This window comes from Lepidochelys olivacea, assembly GCF_965140295.1.
Source record: "Lepidochelys olivacea isolate rLepOli2 genome assembly, chromosome: 3".
NCBI classification, from domain to species: Eukaryota; Metazoa; Chordata; order Testudines; family Cheloniidae; genus Lepidochelys; species Lepidochelys olivacea.
In genome coordinates, this window is record NC_140413.1 from 106978115 (window position 1) to 106993361 (window position 15247).

General features: G+C 44.6%; 1 protein-coding gene across 2 annotated transcripts; it reads left to right on the forward strand.

The window, feature by feature from the left end:
* Positions 1–596: 596 nt before the first annotated feature.
* Positions 597–15141, forward strand: ABRACL (ABRA C-terminal like). 2 transcript variants are annotated; one of them, XM_084623223.1, is made up of 4 exons: positions 597–902; positions 4433–4535; positions 9033–9099; positions 14605–15141. In XM_084623223.1, the coding sequence occupies exons 3-4, from the start codon at positions 9039–9041 to the stop codon at positions 14787–14789; spliced, it is 246 nt and encodes an 81-aa protein (XP_084479349.1). In that variant the 5' UTR covers positions 597–902; positions 4433–4535; positions 9033–9038; the 3' UTR covers positions 14790–15141. The 2 variants fall into 2 exon arrangements, with proteins under 2 accessions (XP_084479349.1, XP_084479348.1); XM_084623222.1 differs by lacking the exon at positions 4433–4535.
* The last annotated feature ends 106 nt before the right edge of the window (positions 15142–15247 follow it).

Here is a 15247-nt window from a genome sequence, read left to right on the forward strand (position 1 = left end):
TGATGAATGCAAAGTTCCTTGAGTTTGTGCAGGAAATAGTACATTATTTTCCTGACTGGCTCTAGTCAAAAATTGCTTCTCCATCCACAAAAATAGTGGATAGCAAGTTAATAAAAAATCCCAACATAAAAAAAAATCCCTTTACAATGGGAGAGCTTAGAGACTCTCCATTTACACTTGCCTACACAGAGTTGATGTTTCCGGGGTCCCATTCAATGGGTGAGTTAATTCACCTAGCAGCCTCTGCCTGAAAGCTAAGTGGCAGCCTAACGACTGTGTGTTATGGGGTCCAGTGATGGTGCAAGTGTAGTGGTGAGGTAAAGGCAATCCTGCACCAAGGCAACATAGAAAAATATATTAGAAATGCCGGTCAAGAAAAAAAGTGATTTAAATCATCCTATCCCTTTTGTGTCATTGTATCCTGATCCCTCCCCCGCCCACTTGGTTTTGTAAGCTGCTGCTTGAAAGTCTGATGTTAAACGGGCATGGGGATGGATGATTTAGTTTGTCTTACAAGTCCCAGACCAGGCCTCCAGGCAGCACTGTGCTTAAACCTCCCGGAAGTCACCTTCAGATGGGGGGGGGGGGGGAGAGGGGATCTCGTGCAGCAGACAACAAAAAGATCAGGGAGAGAGGCTGCTGGGGGGAGCAATAGCCCCTGCATGACCTCTTGAGCTGGGGCTGTACAAAGGCAGACTCTGTGTTGAATCCCCCCCGCCCATTCTCATAGGCTTCCCCATTCCCGTGGGCGGCACTTTCTCCCAGCATTTGAAATATACTTGTTGCAGCTCTCTCGGCCTCCCGCCGCCACTTCCTCCTCCTGCACTCGGCACCTCTGGCCGCTCCACGGGGGCTCCCTTCTGATTCCTGCAAGAAAAGCCGCCGGGCGGGCAGATAAGCGGGTGAGTGGAACCTGCCCCGGCTGGCTCCCCAAGCCGCGGGGGGCACCGTGCCCGGGGAGGAGGGGAAGGGGGCTGGCCTTTGCACACCGAGCCTTCCCCGCACGCGGCCGCGGAATGACTGCAGAGCCGCAGCCGGGGAGTCCGCTCGCGGGGCAGGGGCGGAGGTCTCCGTTCCCGGGGTTGGACCGGGGGAGCCCGCGGCAGGGAAAGGGGCTGCTGGCTGCACCCTGCGGGCAGCGCTTCCGCACCGGGACCTATGTGACACCGCACTGCACCTGGCTGGGGTGGGAGCCCCCTGCTGTGCCTGCCGCACGCTGCGTCCCAGCTCCGGGGAGGCCACAGTCCTCCGCCGCGCCGTGGATGGAGGAGCGGGGCAGTGTAGGGCAGACCCAGTCCGCAGCGTCGGGGCTCACAGGCCACGAGGCTCTGTCCAGAAGGGGGCAAAGGAATGTGCGGCGCGTCCCCTGCGCCGGGTGGGGAGTTCCTCCCTCCGGGTCTGCACTTCGGGGCGCTGCTGCTGCTGCAGGGGCTCGCCACGGCCCCAGCAGTTCCCACTCTCCACGCCCCGCACCCACGGGCCTCCCACAGGCTGCCGTATCGCCTTTCTGCTCCGTGCCGCCTTGCTCGGCGGGAGAGCAACGCGGGTTGTTGGTAGTTATGCACAGGAGGACAGAGCGGGATCTGGAGGCAGCAGGAAGGCAAAGCGCACGGGATGAAGTGTGGTTAGAGCCCATACTCGATGAGCCCTATGCTACTCCAAGCGAGGCACCATGACCAAATAGGGTGTGTGGTATATATCAGGAAGGAAGTTAGTCATTCTCCAATTGCAGACCTGTTATTTACTGAGCACTAAGCTAATGCACAGGAATGTGCTTACGGCCCTTTAAACACAAACAGGGACCCAAGGCAGGTTTGTTTAAAACTAAATTGACAAATTTGCAAGACCATCAGAGAGTTCCCTGCCAAGTCTTACTCATTTGGAGAGAGTTTCTAGCAGTTTTTGAAGCAGCTCCTTTGGGAGAAGAGCTTTTCTGCTTGTTTCAATAAACCATTTACAACATCACTCAAAAGAAATCTCCGCCTCATGCGAGTTGTCAGATCTCACAGCCTTGAGTTTAAAGGGCAGCAGACAGGTTGGTCAGAAAAAGAAGTCTTTTTACTGCATTCTCACTCGGTATGCCTTCTTTTTAATTGTTATGTTTAAAATTTTTGCTCAGAGGGATGGTGTCTTGAAATGGACATCTTCCACTCTGATCCTTAACAGAATCTTTTAGCAAGGTCCCTGCACTCATGACTTCTATTGACTTCAGCAGGATTCAATGAGGAAATACGGTTCATGCTAGCAGATCTTCAAGCAGCATTGGGACTTGGGCATTGTCATGGTGCTGCAGTGCCACTATAGTTAAGGTTGCATCATGATTTCTGTTAAAAAAATTGATCTTTCTAAGTCCTCTATAATTGACATGCTGAGTCAGATTCCTTTGAAATTTGGTGTGTCTTAAGAAGGTTCAGGGTAGGGCTAATGATCCAAATTTAGGGTCATTCGAGCATGGTGTTCCAAAGATATAAGTCTTGAAATAAATAGCAATGTTTCAAAAAGTTTCCAGGTGGTGTGTTTGGGTTTTTTGTTTGATCTTTTGCACAGTGCTAGGGATCAAACTGCCGATGTGATGTGGGTCAAGATGGTCTCAGTCTGTCAAGTTTTACCCAAGGTAGTGCACGGCACCCACTAAATCTTTGGGGGACCTAAATTGAGAATGTTATTTCATGTACATTTTTTACAGTAGGCCTACACCAATAAGAAAAATTACTCGACCAATTTCCATTCCTGTTGTTTTATATGCTTTAAAGCTCAACACTTAGTAATGCTCTAAAATCTGATTGGTTAATCAGCTTGCTTGGAAACTTGGTGTGCCTCAGGGGGGTGCTGGGTAGCATTAGTGATGCAAATTTGGGGTCATTTGACTGAGGGGTTCCTTAGTTACAGGCCTCTGTACACCCCCTCAAAAGCCCAGTTTCCCTCTGCTGCCTTGTACTGTTAAACTGAGAGCTACTGAAGACTGGATGAATGACATGCCTCATTGAGATTGATAGTGGTGAACTCAGCCTTCAATTAATATAACTAGGCATAAATTAATGACAAGCCCCTACCTAAGACAAAAGGAGTTTTGCACTGAGTGGCCGGAGTTTGCTGCAATTTGTCAGTCATGGGTGGCAATTTTATTTGGGGGTGGAGGGAATATAATAAAAGTATTTTGGGGGGAAAAGTAGAGGAGAGGGGAGTGGTATTAGGGGATGGAGGATTGGAAAAACATGAGGAGAGTGGTTTGGGGCTGCAGCAAAAGGAGTGGGCTTAGGGGGATGCATGGTAGAGGAGGGAAGAGAGGTGAGGGAGTCCTTGCCCCCCGCAGCTCTGCCTGCGCACCCCATCCCTGCACCCCATAGCTCTGCCAATGCACCCCAAAATTCCTGCACCCCACAGCTCTGCCAATGCATCCCAACCCCCCCTGCTCCCCACAGCTAGACCTGTGCACCTCAACCCATGTACAAACCCTTCACACATCCACCAATTCCATTTGACTATAAGCTCTTTGGGGCAGGGACTTCTCATTATTATAGTGCTGTGGTAGTGCCACTCTAATTGAGGCTGCATCAATTCCTCTAAAAAGTGGCAGGCTTAGCTGTATTTCTTTGACATTTGGTGCCTCAGCAGGGTGCAGGGTAGGGGTCATTTGAGCTATGGGTTGCAAAGATATAAGGCCTGAAAAAATAGCCATTTTTCAAAAAGTTTCTAGGTGGGGTCTCTTTGCTTAGAGCTAGAGGTCAAATTATTGATGGGATGTGGGTCAAAATGGTTTCAGTCTGTCGAGTTTTACCCAAGACAGTATCTGATCCTTTATATGTGTATGCACCTCATGTATACCATCAGATGTAATACTTCATGTTGCTTGCTACAAGTTCTCTTTCTTATAATGTGCTTTTATTCTATGGGGAAGTTTACTGTGAACACAGCAGAATAGGCAGTAGCCAGAATAACCAGAAATTTTATTATATCAGGTGGGGAAGAGCTAGACTACTTTGGGGGGGGGGGGGCTATGAGGGGATGAGGGATTAGCCACAGGGAGCGGGGTTGTGGCTGTGGAGGGGACAGGAAATGAGGATGGGTGGTAGACAAGCTTTGGATTGGTTGTTTGAGAAAATCTGTTTTACTTACCCATCCCCACACAGATACTCCCCAAGGACAAGTGGCTACTTCCTGATCTTGGGGCAAATTAATATGGTGTTTTCAAAGATACATAGTGTGGAGGTTTGGAACTGACACCACAGGTACCTTGACTACTGAGGGAAAAGAATTTATAGAAACATGTGTGCTGCCAGGCTTGCCAATATGTGGATTCTGGGTGGATCATGAGGTGGCAAAAGTTTGTGGGAGAGCAAGGAGTACATCAAGACATGAAGATTGCTGATTACAGGTAGATTAGATGGAGAGAGGTGTCCTGAACTGGCATCATCTTTTGCTCACTCTGCAGCATCTAACCAGTGATGTAAGAGGTGGTGATCTACCAGACATTATGATGATTCACTCTGGTGGAAATGATCTGGGCCTTATTCCTGGTGCACGCCTCATAAAATGTAAGTGAGCAGATTTGGATTGCATCAAAGAGTTCTGTCCAGGAGCTGTAATAATTTTCTCTGAAAACAATTGCTACAGCAACAATAATGGAAGATGTGTTGAAAGAACATTAAATAGGAAATGGGAGGGTTTGTGGCTGACCAGAAAAGGTGTATGGTATAGCAATGAAAAATACAAGTTCTGACACCTCTGGGGTACATCTGTTGGAAAAGGTTCAGAGGATCTTTCTCACAAATCTAAAACTGTCAGTATTTTGGAAAAGAAATCCCGCCTGTGATTTCTCTCATGTGTCCTAACACAAACTCCACCATCTGAAACACGACCAGGAACACCATTCCACTGTAACACAGCTGTCCTTCAGTTGGTGGTAAGTTGTCCTCTTGCACAATGTTGAGTTAAACAAAACGCAAACATTTCAGCAACTATGGGGTTAGCAGAGTAAATGTATGGGTGTTAACGGGGCATATCGGGGCAGTGTGGAAAGAGGTTAAGGTTGCATTGGCAACCTTAATGTGCATTTCCTAGTTTTCAGAAATTTGAGTTCTGCCAGGGGATGACCTACCACTAAGCAATCTTAACTTTGAATTAACATACATTTTTGCCATTGAATTGTAATAGTTTTAGGACTAGATAAGCAGTAGTCATAAACCTTACACCAGCATATCTCAGTACAATACAAACATCATAAAGTCTGACCATGTAGGTCCAATCCTGATTCTGCTAAAGTTAATGGAAAGTTTAGTGGAAATTTCCACTTCAGTGGGAACAGGTTCAGGCTTTTAATCTAGCATAGCATTACACTGAGTAGCTAGTAACATCAGATACTTTAGACATATTTTTGGCGATAAAAATGATGTACAAATTATTACAATAATAAAACCTAGTTTTTCTACAGTGTTTTTCATCAGTAGATCTCAAAGAACTATACAAGGAGGTAAGTATCATTATCCCCATTTTACAGATGGGAAAACTGAGGCACAGAGAGGCACTGACAACATATTTCCAGGTATGCAGGCAAAATAATATTACATTCTTCTGCCAGGCAAATTTCTAGGATGAAAAGTGAAATTTAGTTTTCCTAATACCTGGTGAAAATCATGTTGGATGCCACAAACAGCACTAGTATAATGAATGTTAGAGTTGACATTTGCTTTGACATTTGGCATGAAGGATTTATTCCAAAGTAAAGTGAATAATATCTAAGGGTATGTCTACGCTACCTGCCGGATTGGCAGGCAGTGATCGATCCAGCAGGGGTCGATTTATGGCATCTAGTCTAGACGCGATAAATCGACCCCCGAGCGCTCTCCCGTCGACTCCTGTACTCCACCGCCGCGAGAGGCGCAGGCAGAGTTGACGGGGGAGCAGCAGCAGTCGACTCACTGTGGTGAAGACACCATGGTAAGTTGATCTAAGTATGTCAACTTCAGCTACATTATTTACGTAGCTGAAGTTGCGTAACTTAGATCGACACCCCCCCCCCCCAGTGTAGACCAGGGTAGTATTGCTTAAAATAATATCTTTGTGTCGATTCTTCCAGTTAAGCATGCCTTATACAATCTCCTTTGACTTTTCATGGGAATTTTGCATAAAGAAGTAGTTCAGACTTAGTCTCCAAGATGTTCTTTCCTAAACTGATGGTGGTGGGGGGGGAATCTAAATTAATTTTAAACAGTCATTTTCAAATATAAGTCAATGTTACTACTTACAGTAGCAAGCACTACACTTGGTAGTGTTTGAAGGATCAGCTCTTAGACTGTAAGCTCCTTGGGACTTGGGGTTGTCTTCTGTGTCTTGTACAATGCAAAGCACTTTGCCATCACTTTAAATTAAAAAAAAATGGAACTTCAAGTTTGAAGAATTCATTTGCTCCATCACCTAATATAATTAGAACTTTGATATCATGTTGCCATTTAGTTTTAAACACGTTTTGAAGAGGTGGCAGCACTGCAGCATCTGCTGTTGGAATATTGTTCAGCACTTGCTAATATCCACTTGCATATTCATGATCAATCATGTTATCATGCTTTAGGGAGGTAATGTAGGTTGGATGAGGTTGTGTGTGCCAAATCCCCTAAACCCATGCACATGTGAGTAGCCTGTTTTCCTATAAAGCCACAAAGTTTGTGGAGCTGGCTTTTCTAATAAACTTTTAACGCAAGAGGAAGGAATTATATAACACTGAAAAACTAGCATAATGGGGTGCCTCCCATGTTTATTGTCTCAATGACTCCATGCTAGACTTGCTCACTTTACATGAACAAAGATTATTTTTTCTAGATGCCAAGTTTGCAAACTGAATCTGGGATCAGAAAGTCACATTTTGTCCCTGGCTCTTGCATGTGTAATAAAAGATCTGAAAATGGGACTAAGTTAAAGATTCTTTTGGTGCATGACAGAGAGAGAGAAGAACGCAGCCCATGCTTCCATAGTGGAATTTGCTTTGCTGGGCTAACAGGAGTTTAAAAGTACTGTAGGAAAAACTTACTGTTGTCAGGTCAAAAGAGAGCTGATCTTACTCTTAATAAACACATGGAACAAATCTGTTAAACAATAAAATAATAAAACCTATTCTGACCATCACTGCCCTCTATTTGATAAAACCCAGTCAAAAGGGTTAAGCATTTCTCATAGAAGTTCTGGGGTTTCAGAATATAAATGCCATTCTTGGCAGAGAGTCAATGGTCCCAATCTATCTTCCATGAACTGGCCATGTCCAGTGGACCCATTCAAGGCATCACATTCTAGTGAGATGTGCAGTTTGCATCTCAAAATAACCCTTATCGCACTTGCCCAGTCAGGTTTCTTTGTATTTGCTTGTTGATGTACATCATACTACACTGCACTATGATCTTTTCAACTCTTACAAACTAAGCAGGGTCAAACCTGCTTAATTTGTCAGTGGGAACCCTCTAGAAAATGCTAGGTGCCCCAAGAAATGTCAATTTAGTAAGTGGTCCTCTGCCCTCTGCATCAGCATCAAGTAATGTATCAGCATGGTGCAAGGTCGTATTGCCACTGCCTTTTAAATGAGGCGCAAGAGACCCTGAAAACCTGTGCACATTATAAATTCCATGACATTTTTCAAAAGCACAGGGTTATTAACCCTGGTATTTTGGCCAAATAACAATTTGGGTAATTACAGTCTTTTTACCAAATAAGTTCTCCTTCACTTCCTGCCCTAAACTATTGTATAGCATTGACTGTTGCCATATTTCACGGCAAAGGAAGTTGCATTTAGTGGGCCAAGAGAGTCTTACAAAACATATTCAGGGGCAAATTTTGTCTTTTAATAGTTCTTTGGGATCACGGTGAGTGAAAGTAAATATTGGCATCATTGTGACAGGGCATTTGTCTAAACTTTCCCAGCACTGCTAAAACCAGTTCAGTTCACTGGCAATAGTAAGGTGGGAGTACCAGTGTAAATAAAGTATCAGTGATCACTGGCCTTTTAACCCTTTTTGTGTTGTGTAAACCTGCTCTGAGCAGGATTAGGTTAGTTTGGGGTAGATCCTCAACTCAAGTAAATTGGCTTAGCTCCATTGACTTCAATGGAACAACACTAATTTATACCATTTGAGGATCTGGCCTGTGGTGCTGAAAACACCAGTGGCTGCCTGGAGCCTTTTCTAGAGTGCTCCCAAGGTTGCTCCCACTGGTGGAGCTGCACTAGCTATAGTAATCGTGGGAAATTTTAGGGGGAGAACCCTTTTTAGACACAGCTATTCAGTCTTTGCCATGCATTTCACTTTAGAATGCCATGCTAATACCTGCTTAGAGGTTACAAATGCATGACTGTGGGCCCAAAGTAAGGTGCTGAGACTCCCACTGATGCCATATTGCAGGCAGAAAGATGAATGGTTGGCAGGAAGCAGGGAAGACTGACAGGGAAAAACAGTCAGGAAAGTTTTAAGGGCTACCTGCCTGTCACATGATCTAGCAGGGGATTTAAGGAAAGGATGTGTCCTCTTTCAAGGGCTGCTGGCTGAGACAGGCAACAGCAAAGCTTCTGGGGACTGAAGTTGGTCAGATGAATTGCTTTGTTTTGTGGTTGGTGTTTGAATAATAAATTGTGCCTGGAGGCAAGGGCCGGAAATGGACTCAGGTGTGGCACTGGCTCTTTCCTGGGCTGGTGAAATAGTCACCAGCTTACAAAGCTATATGAGATTTTAAAAAATTAATACATTTGGGGTTCTTTTTTGTTTGCTTCTAGCCTACAGAGTGCATTTGTGTCACATTTTCAAGCTTTCCTCTGAAACCATGAGGACTAGAAACTTACCCTTTTAAAAATTGAAACCTGCTTGTCACATAATCACGTCTCCAAAATCTGGGGCTTTGAGTGAAACATCAATATTGTCAGAGTCATGATAAAAGTATGAGAGTTGACAACACTGGAGATATATAAACAAGGATCAGATCAGATGAGTTAAAAGAAATTGCAGGGATTGGTCTTAATACCTTATATCTATCTAAATATACATTTACTCTATTTGTAGACAACAATGAATGTGGAACATGAAATTAACCTCTTAGTTGAGGAGATTCGGCGGCTGGGGACCAAAAGTAAGTACTGTAATCTCACTGATCACACAGGTCTAGCCTTACTATGTCAACTTGTGAACTTCACATCACTCATCAACCAATAAGGCTTGGGTCCCAGTTCTACGAAGACTTACATATATGTTTAACTTTGACTTCAATGGCACTACCCACATTGCATAACAGGGACTACTCTTATGCATGAAGTTAAGTGCATGCATAAGTCAATGCAGGTTGGGGGCCTTGGAATGAAATCCTGGCTCCATTAAAATCAATGGCAAAACTCCCATTGACTTCAGTGGGGCCAGGATTTTACCCTTGGTCATTAGCTGGATGGGAGTCTTCCAGTTTCAGCTCAGGTATTATGGGAAGTAGCACTCTTCCCTTTGAAGTCAATAATGAAGTAATGATTCAGCATGATAATGGCATAGAGAGGACACTTATAAAGTTTGCAGACAATACCGAGATGAGAGGGGTTGCAAGTGCTTTGGAGGATAGGATTAGAAATCAATATGATCTTGACAAACTGGAGAAATGGTCTGAAATAAATAGGATGAAATTCAATAAGGACAAATGCAAAGTACACCACTTAGGAAGGAACAATCAGTTGCACACATACAAAATGGGAAATGACTGCCTAGGAAGGAGTACTGCGGAAAGGGATCTGGGGGTCATAATAAATCCCAAGCTAAATATGAGCCAACAGTGAAACACTTGCAAAAAAAGCAAACATCATTCTGCGATGTGTTAGCAGGAGTGTTTTAAGCAAGACACGTGAAGTAATTCTTCCACTCTATTCCACGCTGATTAGGCTTCAACTGGAGTACTGTGTCCAGGGGTGAAAGTAAAATGCAGCTCTTACCAGTACGTGGCTGCTCTACCTCCTCCCTCCCTCCCTCCCCAGGGCATGGCCTCGGGCAGAAGGGGCAGGGCTGGGGGTCAGCGTCCCCCAGCCCTTCCATCTGCGCTCCCTGGCCCGCGCCGCCCAGAGCGGCGATTTAAAGGGCCCGGGGCTCCGAGCCCTTTCAATTCGCAGCCCTGGGGCAGCTACTTCTTCTGCCCCCCCACTGTCAGCGGCCCTTTTTTTAACATCGCTGCCTTTTTTGTGCCCCCCATCGGTGGTCCTGCCGGGTCGTCGCTGCCCCTTTTGCGAGCCCCCCGCCCCGAGTTGGCGGCCCTGCTGGTAGGGACCTGGCAGAGCTGCCGATCGGGGATGCAAAAGGGGCAGCGACGTTAAAGCGTTGCTGCGGCATCACCTTAAGCAGAGTTCTTAAAGCACTGCTGCTCTAGCGCTTTAAAGTCAGCGGTCCGGGCCGGTACTGGCGGCTACCTTTTACCAGTACGCTGTACCGGCCCGTACCCCCTTACTTTCACCCCTGACTGTGTCCAGGTCTGGGCACCACATTTCAGGAGAGATGTGGACAAACTGGAGAAAATCCAGAGACGAGCACAAAAATGATTAAAGGTCTAGAAAACATGACCTATGAGGGAAGATTGGAAAAAATTGGGTTTGTTTAGTCTGGAGAAGAGAAGACTGAGAGGGGACATGATAACAGTTTTCAAGTACATAGAAGGTTGTCACAAGGAGAAGGGAGAAAAATTGTTCTTGTTAACCTCTGAGGATAGGACAAGCAGCAATGGCCTTAAATTGCAACAACGGTGGTTTAGATTGGACATTAGGAAAAACTTCCTGACTATGAGGGTGGTTAAGCACTGGAATAAATTGCCTAGGGAGGTGGTGGAATCTCCATCATTGGGGATTTTTAAGAGTGGGGTGGTCTAGATTAGGGGTTCTCAACCTTTTTCTTTCTGAGGCCCCCACCAACATGCTATAAAAACTCCACAGCCCACCTGTGCCACAACAACTGATTTTCTGCATATAAAAGCCAGGGCCAGTATTAGTGGGTAGCAAGCAGGACAATTGTGGGGGGCCCCATGCCACAGGGGCCCCTGTGAAGCTAAGTTTGGCAGTGAGAGATAAAAAGGCACCTTTTAAAAAGTGGAAGTCAGATTCTAGTGAGATAAATAGAAAGGAGCATAAACACTGCCAAATTAAGTGTAAAGATGTAATTAGAAAAGCCAAAAAGGAGTTTGAAGAACAGCTAGCCAAAAACTCAAAAGGTAATAACAAAATATTTTTAAGTACATCAGAAGCAGGAAGCCTGCTAAACAACCAGTGGGACCCCTGGACAATCGAGATACAAAAGGAGCACTTAAAGACGATAAAATAATTGCGGAGAAACTAAATGAATTCTTTGCTTCAGTCTTCACGGCTGAGTATGTTAGGGAGATTCCCAAACCTGAGCCGTCCTTTGTAGGTGACAAATCTGAGGAATTGTCACAGATTGAAGTGTCACTATAGGAGGTTTTGGAATTAATGGAGAAACTGAACAGTAACAAGTCAGCGGGACCAGATGGCATTCACTCAAGAGTTCTGAAGGAACTCAAATGTGAAATTGCGGAACTATTAACTATGGTTTGTAACCTGTACCCAATGACTGTACCCAATGTACCACCTTCTGTACCCAATGACTGGAAGATAGGTAATGTAAAGCCAATATTTAAAAAGGGCTCTAGAGGTGATCCCGGCAGTTACAGACTGGTAAGCCTAATGTCCGTACCAGGCAAATTAGTTGAAACAATAGTAAAGAATAAAATTGTCAGACACCTAGATTGTTGGGCAAAAGGCAACATGGTTTCTGTAAAGGGAAATCATGTCTCACTAATCTATTAGAGTTCTTTGAAGGGGCCAACAACCATGTAGACAAGGGGGATCCAGTGAACATAGTATATTTAGATTTCCAGAAAGCCTTTTACAAGGTCCCTCATCAAAGGCTCTTATGTAAATTAAGGTGTCATGGGCTAAGAGGGAAGATCCTTTCATGGATTGAGAACTGGTTAAAAGACAGGGAACAAAGGGTAGGAATAAATGGTAAATTTTCAGAATGGAGAGGGGTAACTAGTGGTGTTCCCCAAGGGTCAGTTCTAGGACCAGTCCTATTCAACTTATTCATAAATGATCTGGAGAAAGAGGTAAACAGTGAGGTGGCAAAGTTTGCAGATGATCCTAAACTGCTCAAGATAGTTAAGACCAAATCAGACTGTGAAGAACTTCAAAAAGATCCCACAAAACTAAGTGATTGGGTAACAAAATGGCAAATTAAATTTAATGTGGATAAACGTAAAGTAATGCACATTGGAAAAAATAACCCCAACTATACATACAATATGATGGGGGCTAATTTAGCTACAACTAATCAGGAAAGAGATCTTGGAGTCATCATGGATAGTTCTCTGAAGACATCCACGCAGTGTGCAGCAGCAGTCAAAAAAGCGAACAGGATGTTTGAAATCATTAAAAAAGGGATAGAGAATAAGACGGAGACTATCTTATTGCCCTTATATAAATCCATGGTATGCCCACATCTTGAATACTGCGTACAGATGTGGTCTCCTTGTCTCAAAAAAGATATACTGGCATTAGAAAAGGTTCAGAGAAGAGCAACTAAAATGATTCGAGGTTTGGAACGGGCCCCGTAAGAGGAGAGATTAAAGAGGCTAGGACTTTTCAGCTTGGAAAAAAGGAGACAAAGGGGGGATATGATAGAGGTATATAAAATCATGAGTGGTGTGGAGAAGGTGAAAAAGGAAAAGTTATTTACTTGTTCCCATAATATAAGAACTAGGGGCCACCAAATGAAATTAATAGGTAGCAGGTTTAAAACAAATAAAAGGAAGTTCTTCTTCACACAGTGCACAGTCAACCTGTGGAACTCCTTGCCTGAGGAGGTTGTGAAGGCTAGGACTATAACAGGGTTTGAAAGAAAACTGGATAAATTCATGGAGGTTAAGTCCATTAATGGCTATTAGCCAGGATGGGTAAGGAATGGTGTCCCTAGCCTCTGTTTTTCAGAGGGTGGAAATGGAAGGCAGGAGAGAGATCACTTGATCATTGCCTGTTAGGTTCACTCCCTCTGGGGCACCTGGCATTGGCCACTGTCGGTAGACAGGATACTGGGCTGGATGGACTTTTGGTCTGACCCATTATGGTCGTTCTTATGTGGCGGGGCTCAGGTCCTGGACTTCCACCCCATTTGGTGGGGCTTTGGCTTTCTGCCCTGGGCCCCAATGAGTCTAACACTGGCCCTGCTTGGCAGCTCCCTTGAAACCTGCCCATGGCCCCCTAGGGGGCCCCGGACTCCTGGTTGAGAACCACTGGTCTAGATAATACTTAGTCCTGCCACGAATGCAGGGGACTAGACTAGATGACCTCTCAAGGTTCCTTCCAGTCCTATGATTCTGTGGTGCAAGGGAAGAGTGCTATTGTAGGTGGTTGTTCAACGTCTTTGAAAATCATTTCCAAATTCCATGAACTTGCTTAGAACAAAGACTATTCTTTTCACTACAATATATCACATTTAACATTCTTAGAGCTCTACCTTTTTAAAAAAAAGTGTCTATAATGATAAAATAAGAAATGTGTGCAACTAGGACAGAGGTGGGCAAACTACGGGCCCGTCCTGTCCAGCCCTTGAGCTCGCGGCCGGGAAGGCCCCTCCCCTGCTGTCCCCCCTTCCCCCGTAGCTACGCCACCAGCACTCTGGGCGGCGTGGCTGCGAGCTCCTGCTGGGCAGCATGGCTGGCTCCGGCCAGTAAGGGGATGGAGGGGGGGGGGTGTTGGATAAGGGGCAGGAGGTCCTGTGGACCAGTCGGGGACAGGGAGAAGGGGGGGTTGGATGGGGGGTGGGGTCCTGGGAGGGGGTGGTCAGGGGACAAGGGGTGGGGGGGTTGGATAGGGAGGGGAGTCCCGGGAGGGAGAGGTCGGGGACAAGGAGCAGGGGGAGTTGAATGGGTTGGGGATTCTGAGGGGGGCAGTCAGGGGGCAGGAAATGGGAGGGGGCAGGGGAGCCAGGCTGTTTGGGGAGTCACAGCCTTCCCTGCCTGGCCCTCCATACAGTTTGGCAACCCCGATGTGGCCCTCGGTCCAAAAAGTTTGCCCACCTCTGAACTAGGATCTGGTTTAATAATTTGTTATTCCAGCTTTATGAAAGTGTAACTCTGTTTATTTCTATTTATTTTAATAAAAAAACCTGTTAATTAAATTTTGTTTATTACATAACATTATCTGCTTGTTAGAGAGAATGTAGACTGAGTGATTGTTTTGAAATTAATTTGTACCACTTCAAGAGAGCTATTTTTGTGAGGCAAAGAGGGACACATTAGCTTTTCAATTTGGACTTTAAATGTTAACCAGCATAAGAAACTATTTTAAAACAAATCAATTTCTACAGCTTCAATAATAATGTCTTATAGTGCTTTTCATCCATAGATCTCCACTTTACAAAGAAAGGTAAGTATCAGAGTGGTGAAGTGGCTTGGCCAAGGTCCCACAAAAGATCATTCACTGAGCTGGAAATACAATCCAAGTCTCCTGTCGTGTTTTGACTGTATTTCATATCAATACCTCCAAATATTCCTCCAACTGAAGGACAATCTGCATGTGTTGTAACACTCCTATCTCTGATTTAGATGCTGATGGAAAGCTGAGTGTGAAGTTTGGTGTGCTCTTTGCTGATGAAAAATGTGCCAACCTCTTTGAGGCCCTAGTGGGCACTCTTAAGGCTGCAAAACGAAGGAAGATTGTTACTTACCCAGGAGAGTTACTTTTACAAGGTGTTCATGACAATGTCGATATTTTGTTACTGCAGGACTAATGCAGTTTGCACTTCTCCTGTGCATTAGTTAATTTGTTTCAGGTAAATGATATGCAGACATTTCAGATCAAGGCAAATCATCCTAGTGTGTTTTGATGTATTTTTCTATAACTTTCTAGTAAAAAGGAGACTGTCTTATTTTGGAAAATATTTCTTTTTGTATTCCTTCTGTGAACATTACTGTAAATGATTGTAAGGTAAAAGACACAAAATCTCTCTTTTTAACTCAGGTAATACATTTAAAAAATGCATCTCTCAGTTATTGTCACCATGAAAGAAGAGACAGAACTGGTAACTTATCTGTGTTTACAAACCAAAATCTGCTGTGAAAGTATAAAATAAAACATGCCTAAATTTATATAATTGTTGTTGTTTCCTTTCATCTGTAGAAAGCAAATAGAATTACTCAGTTCAATCATTTAGCCTTGTTACTTAAAGTGAGCTAGATAAATGGAAAT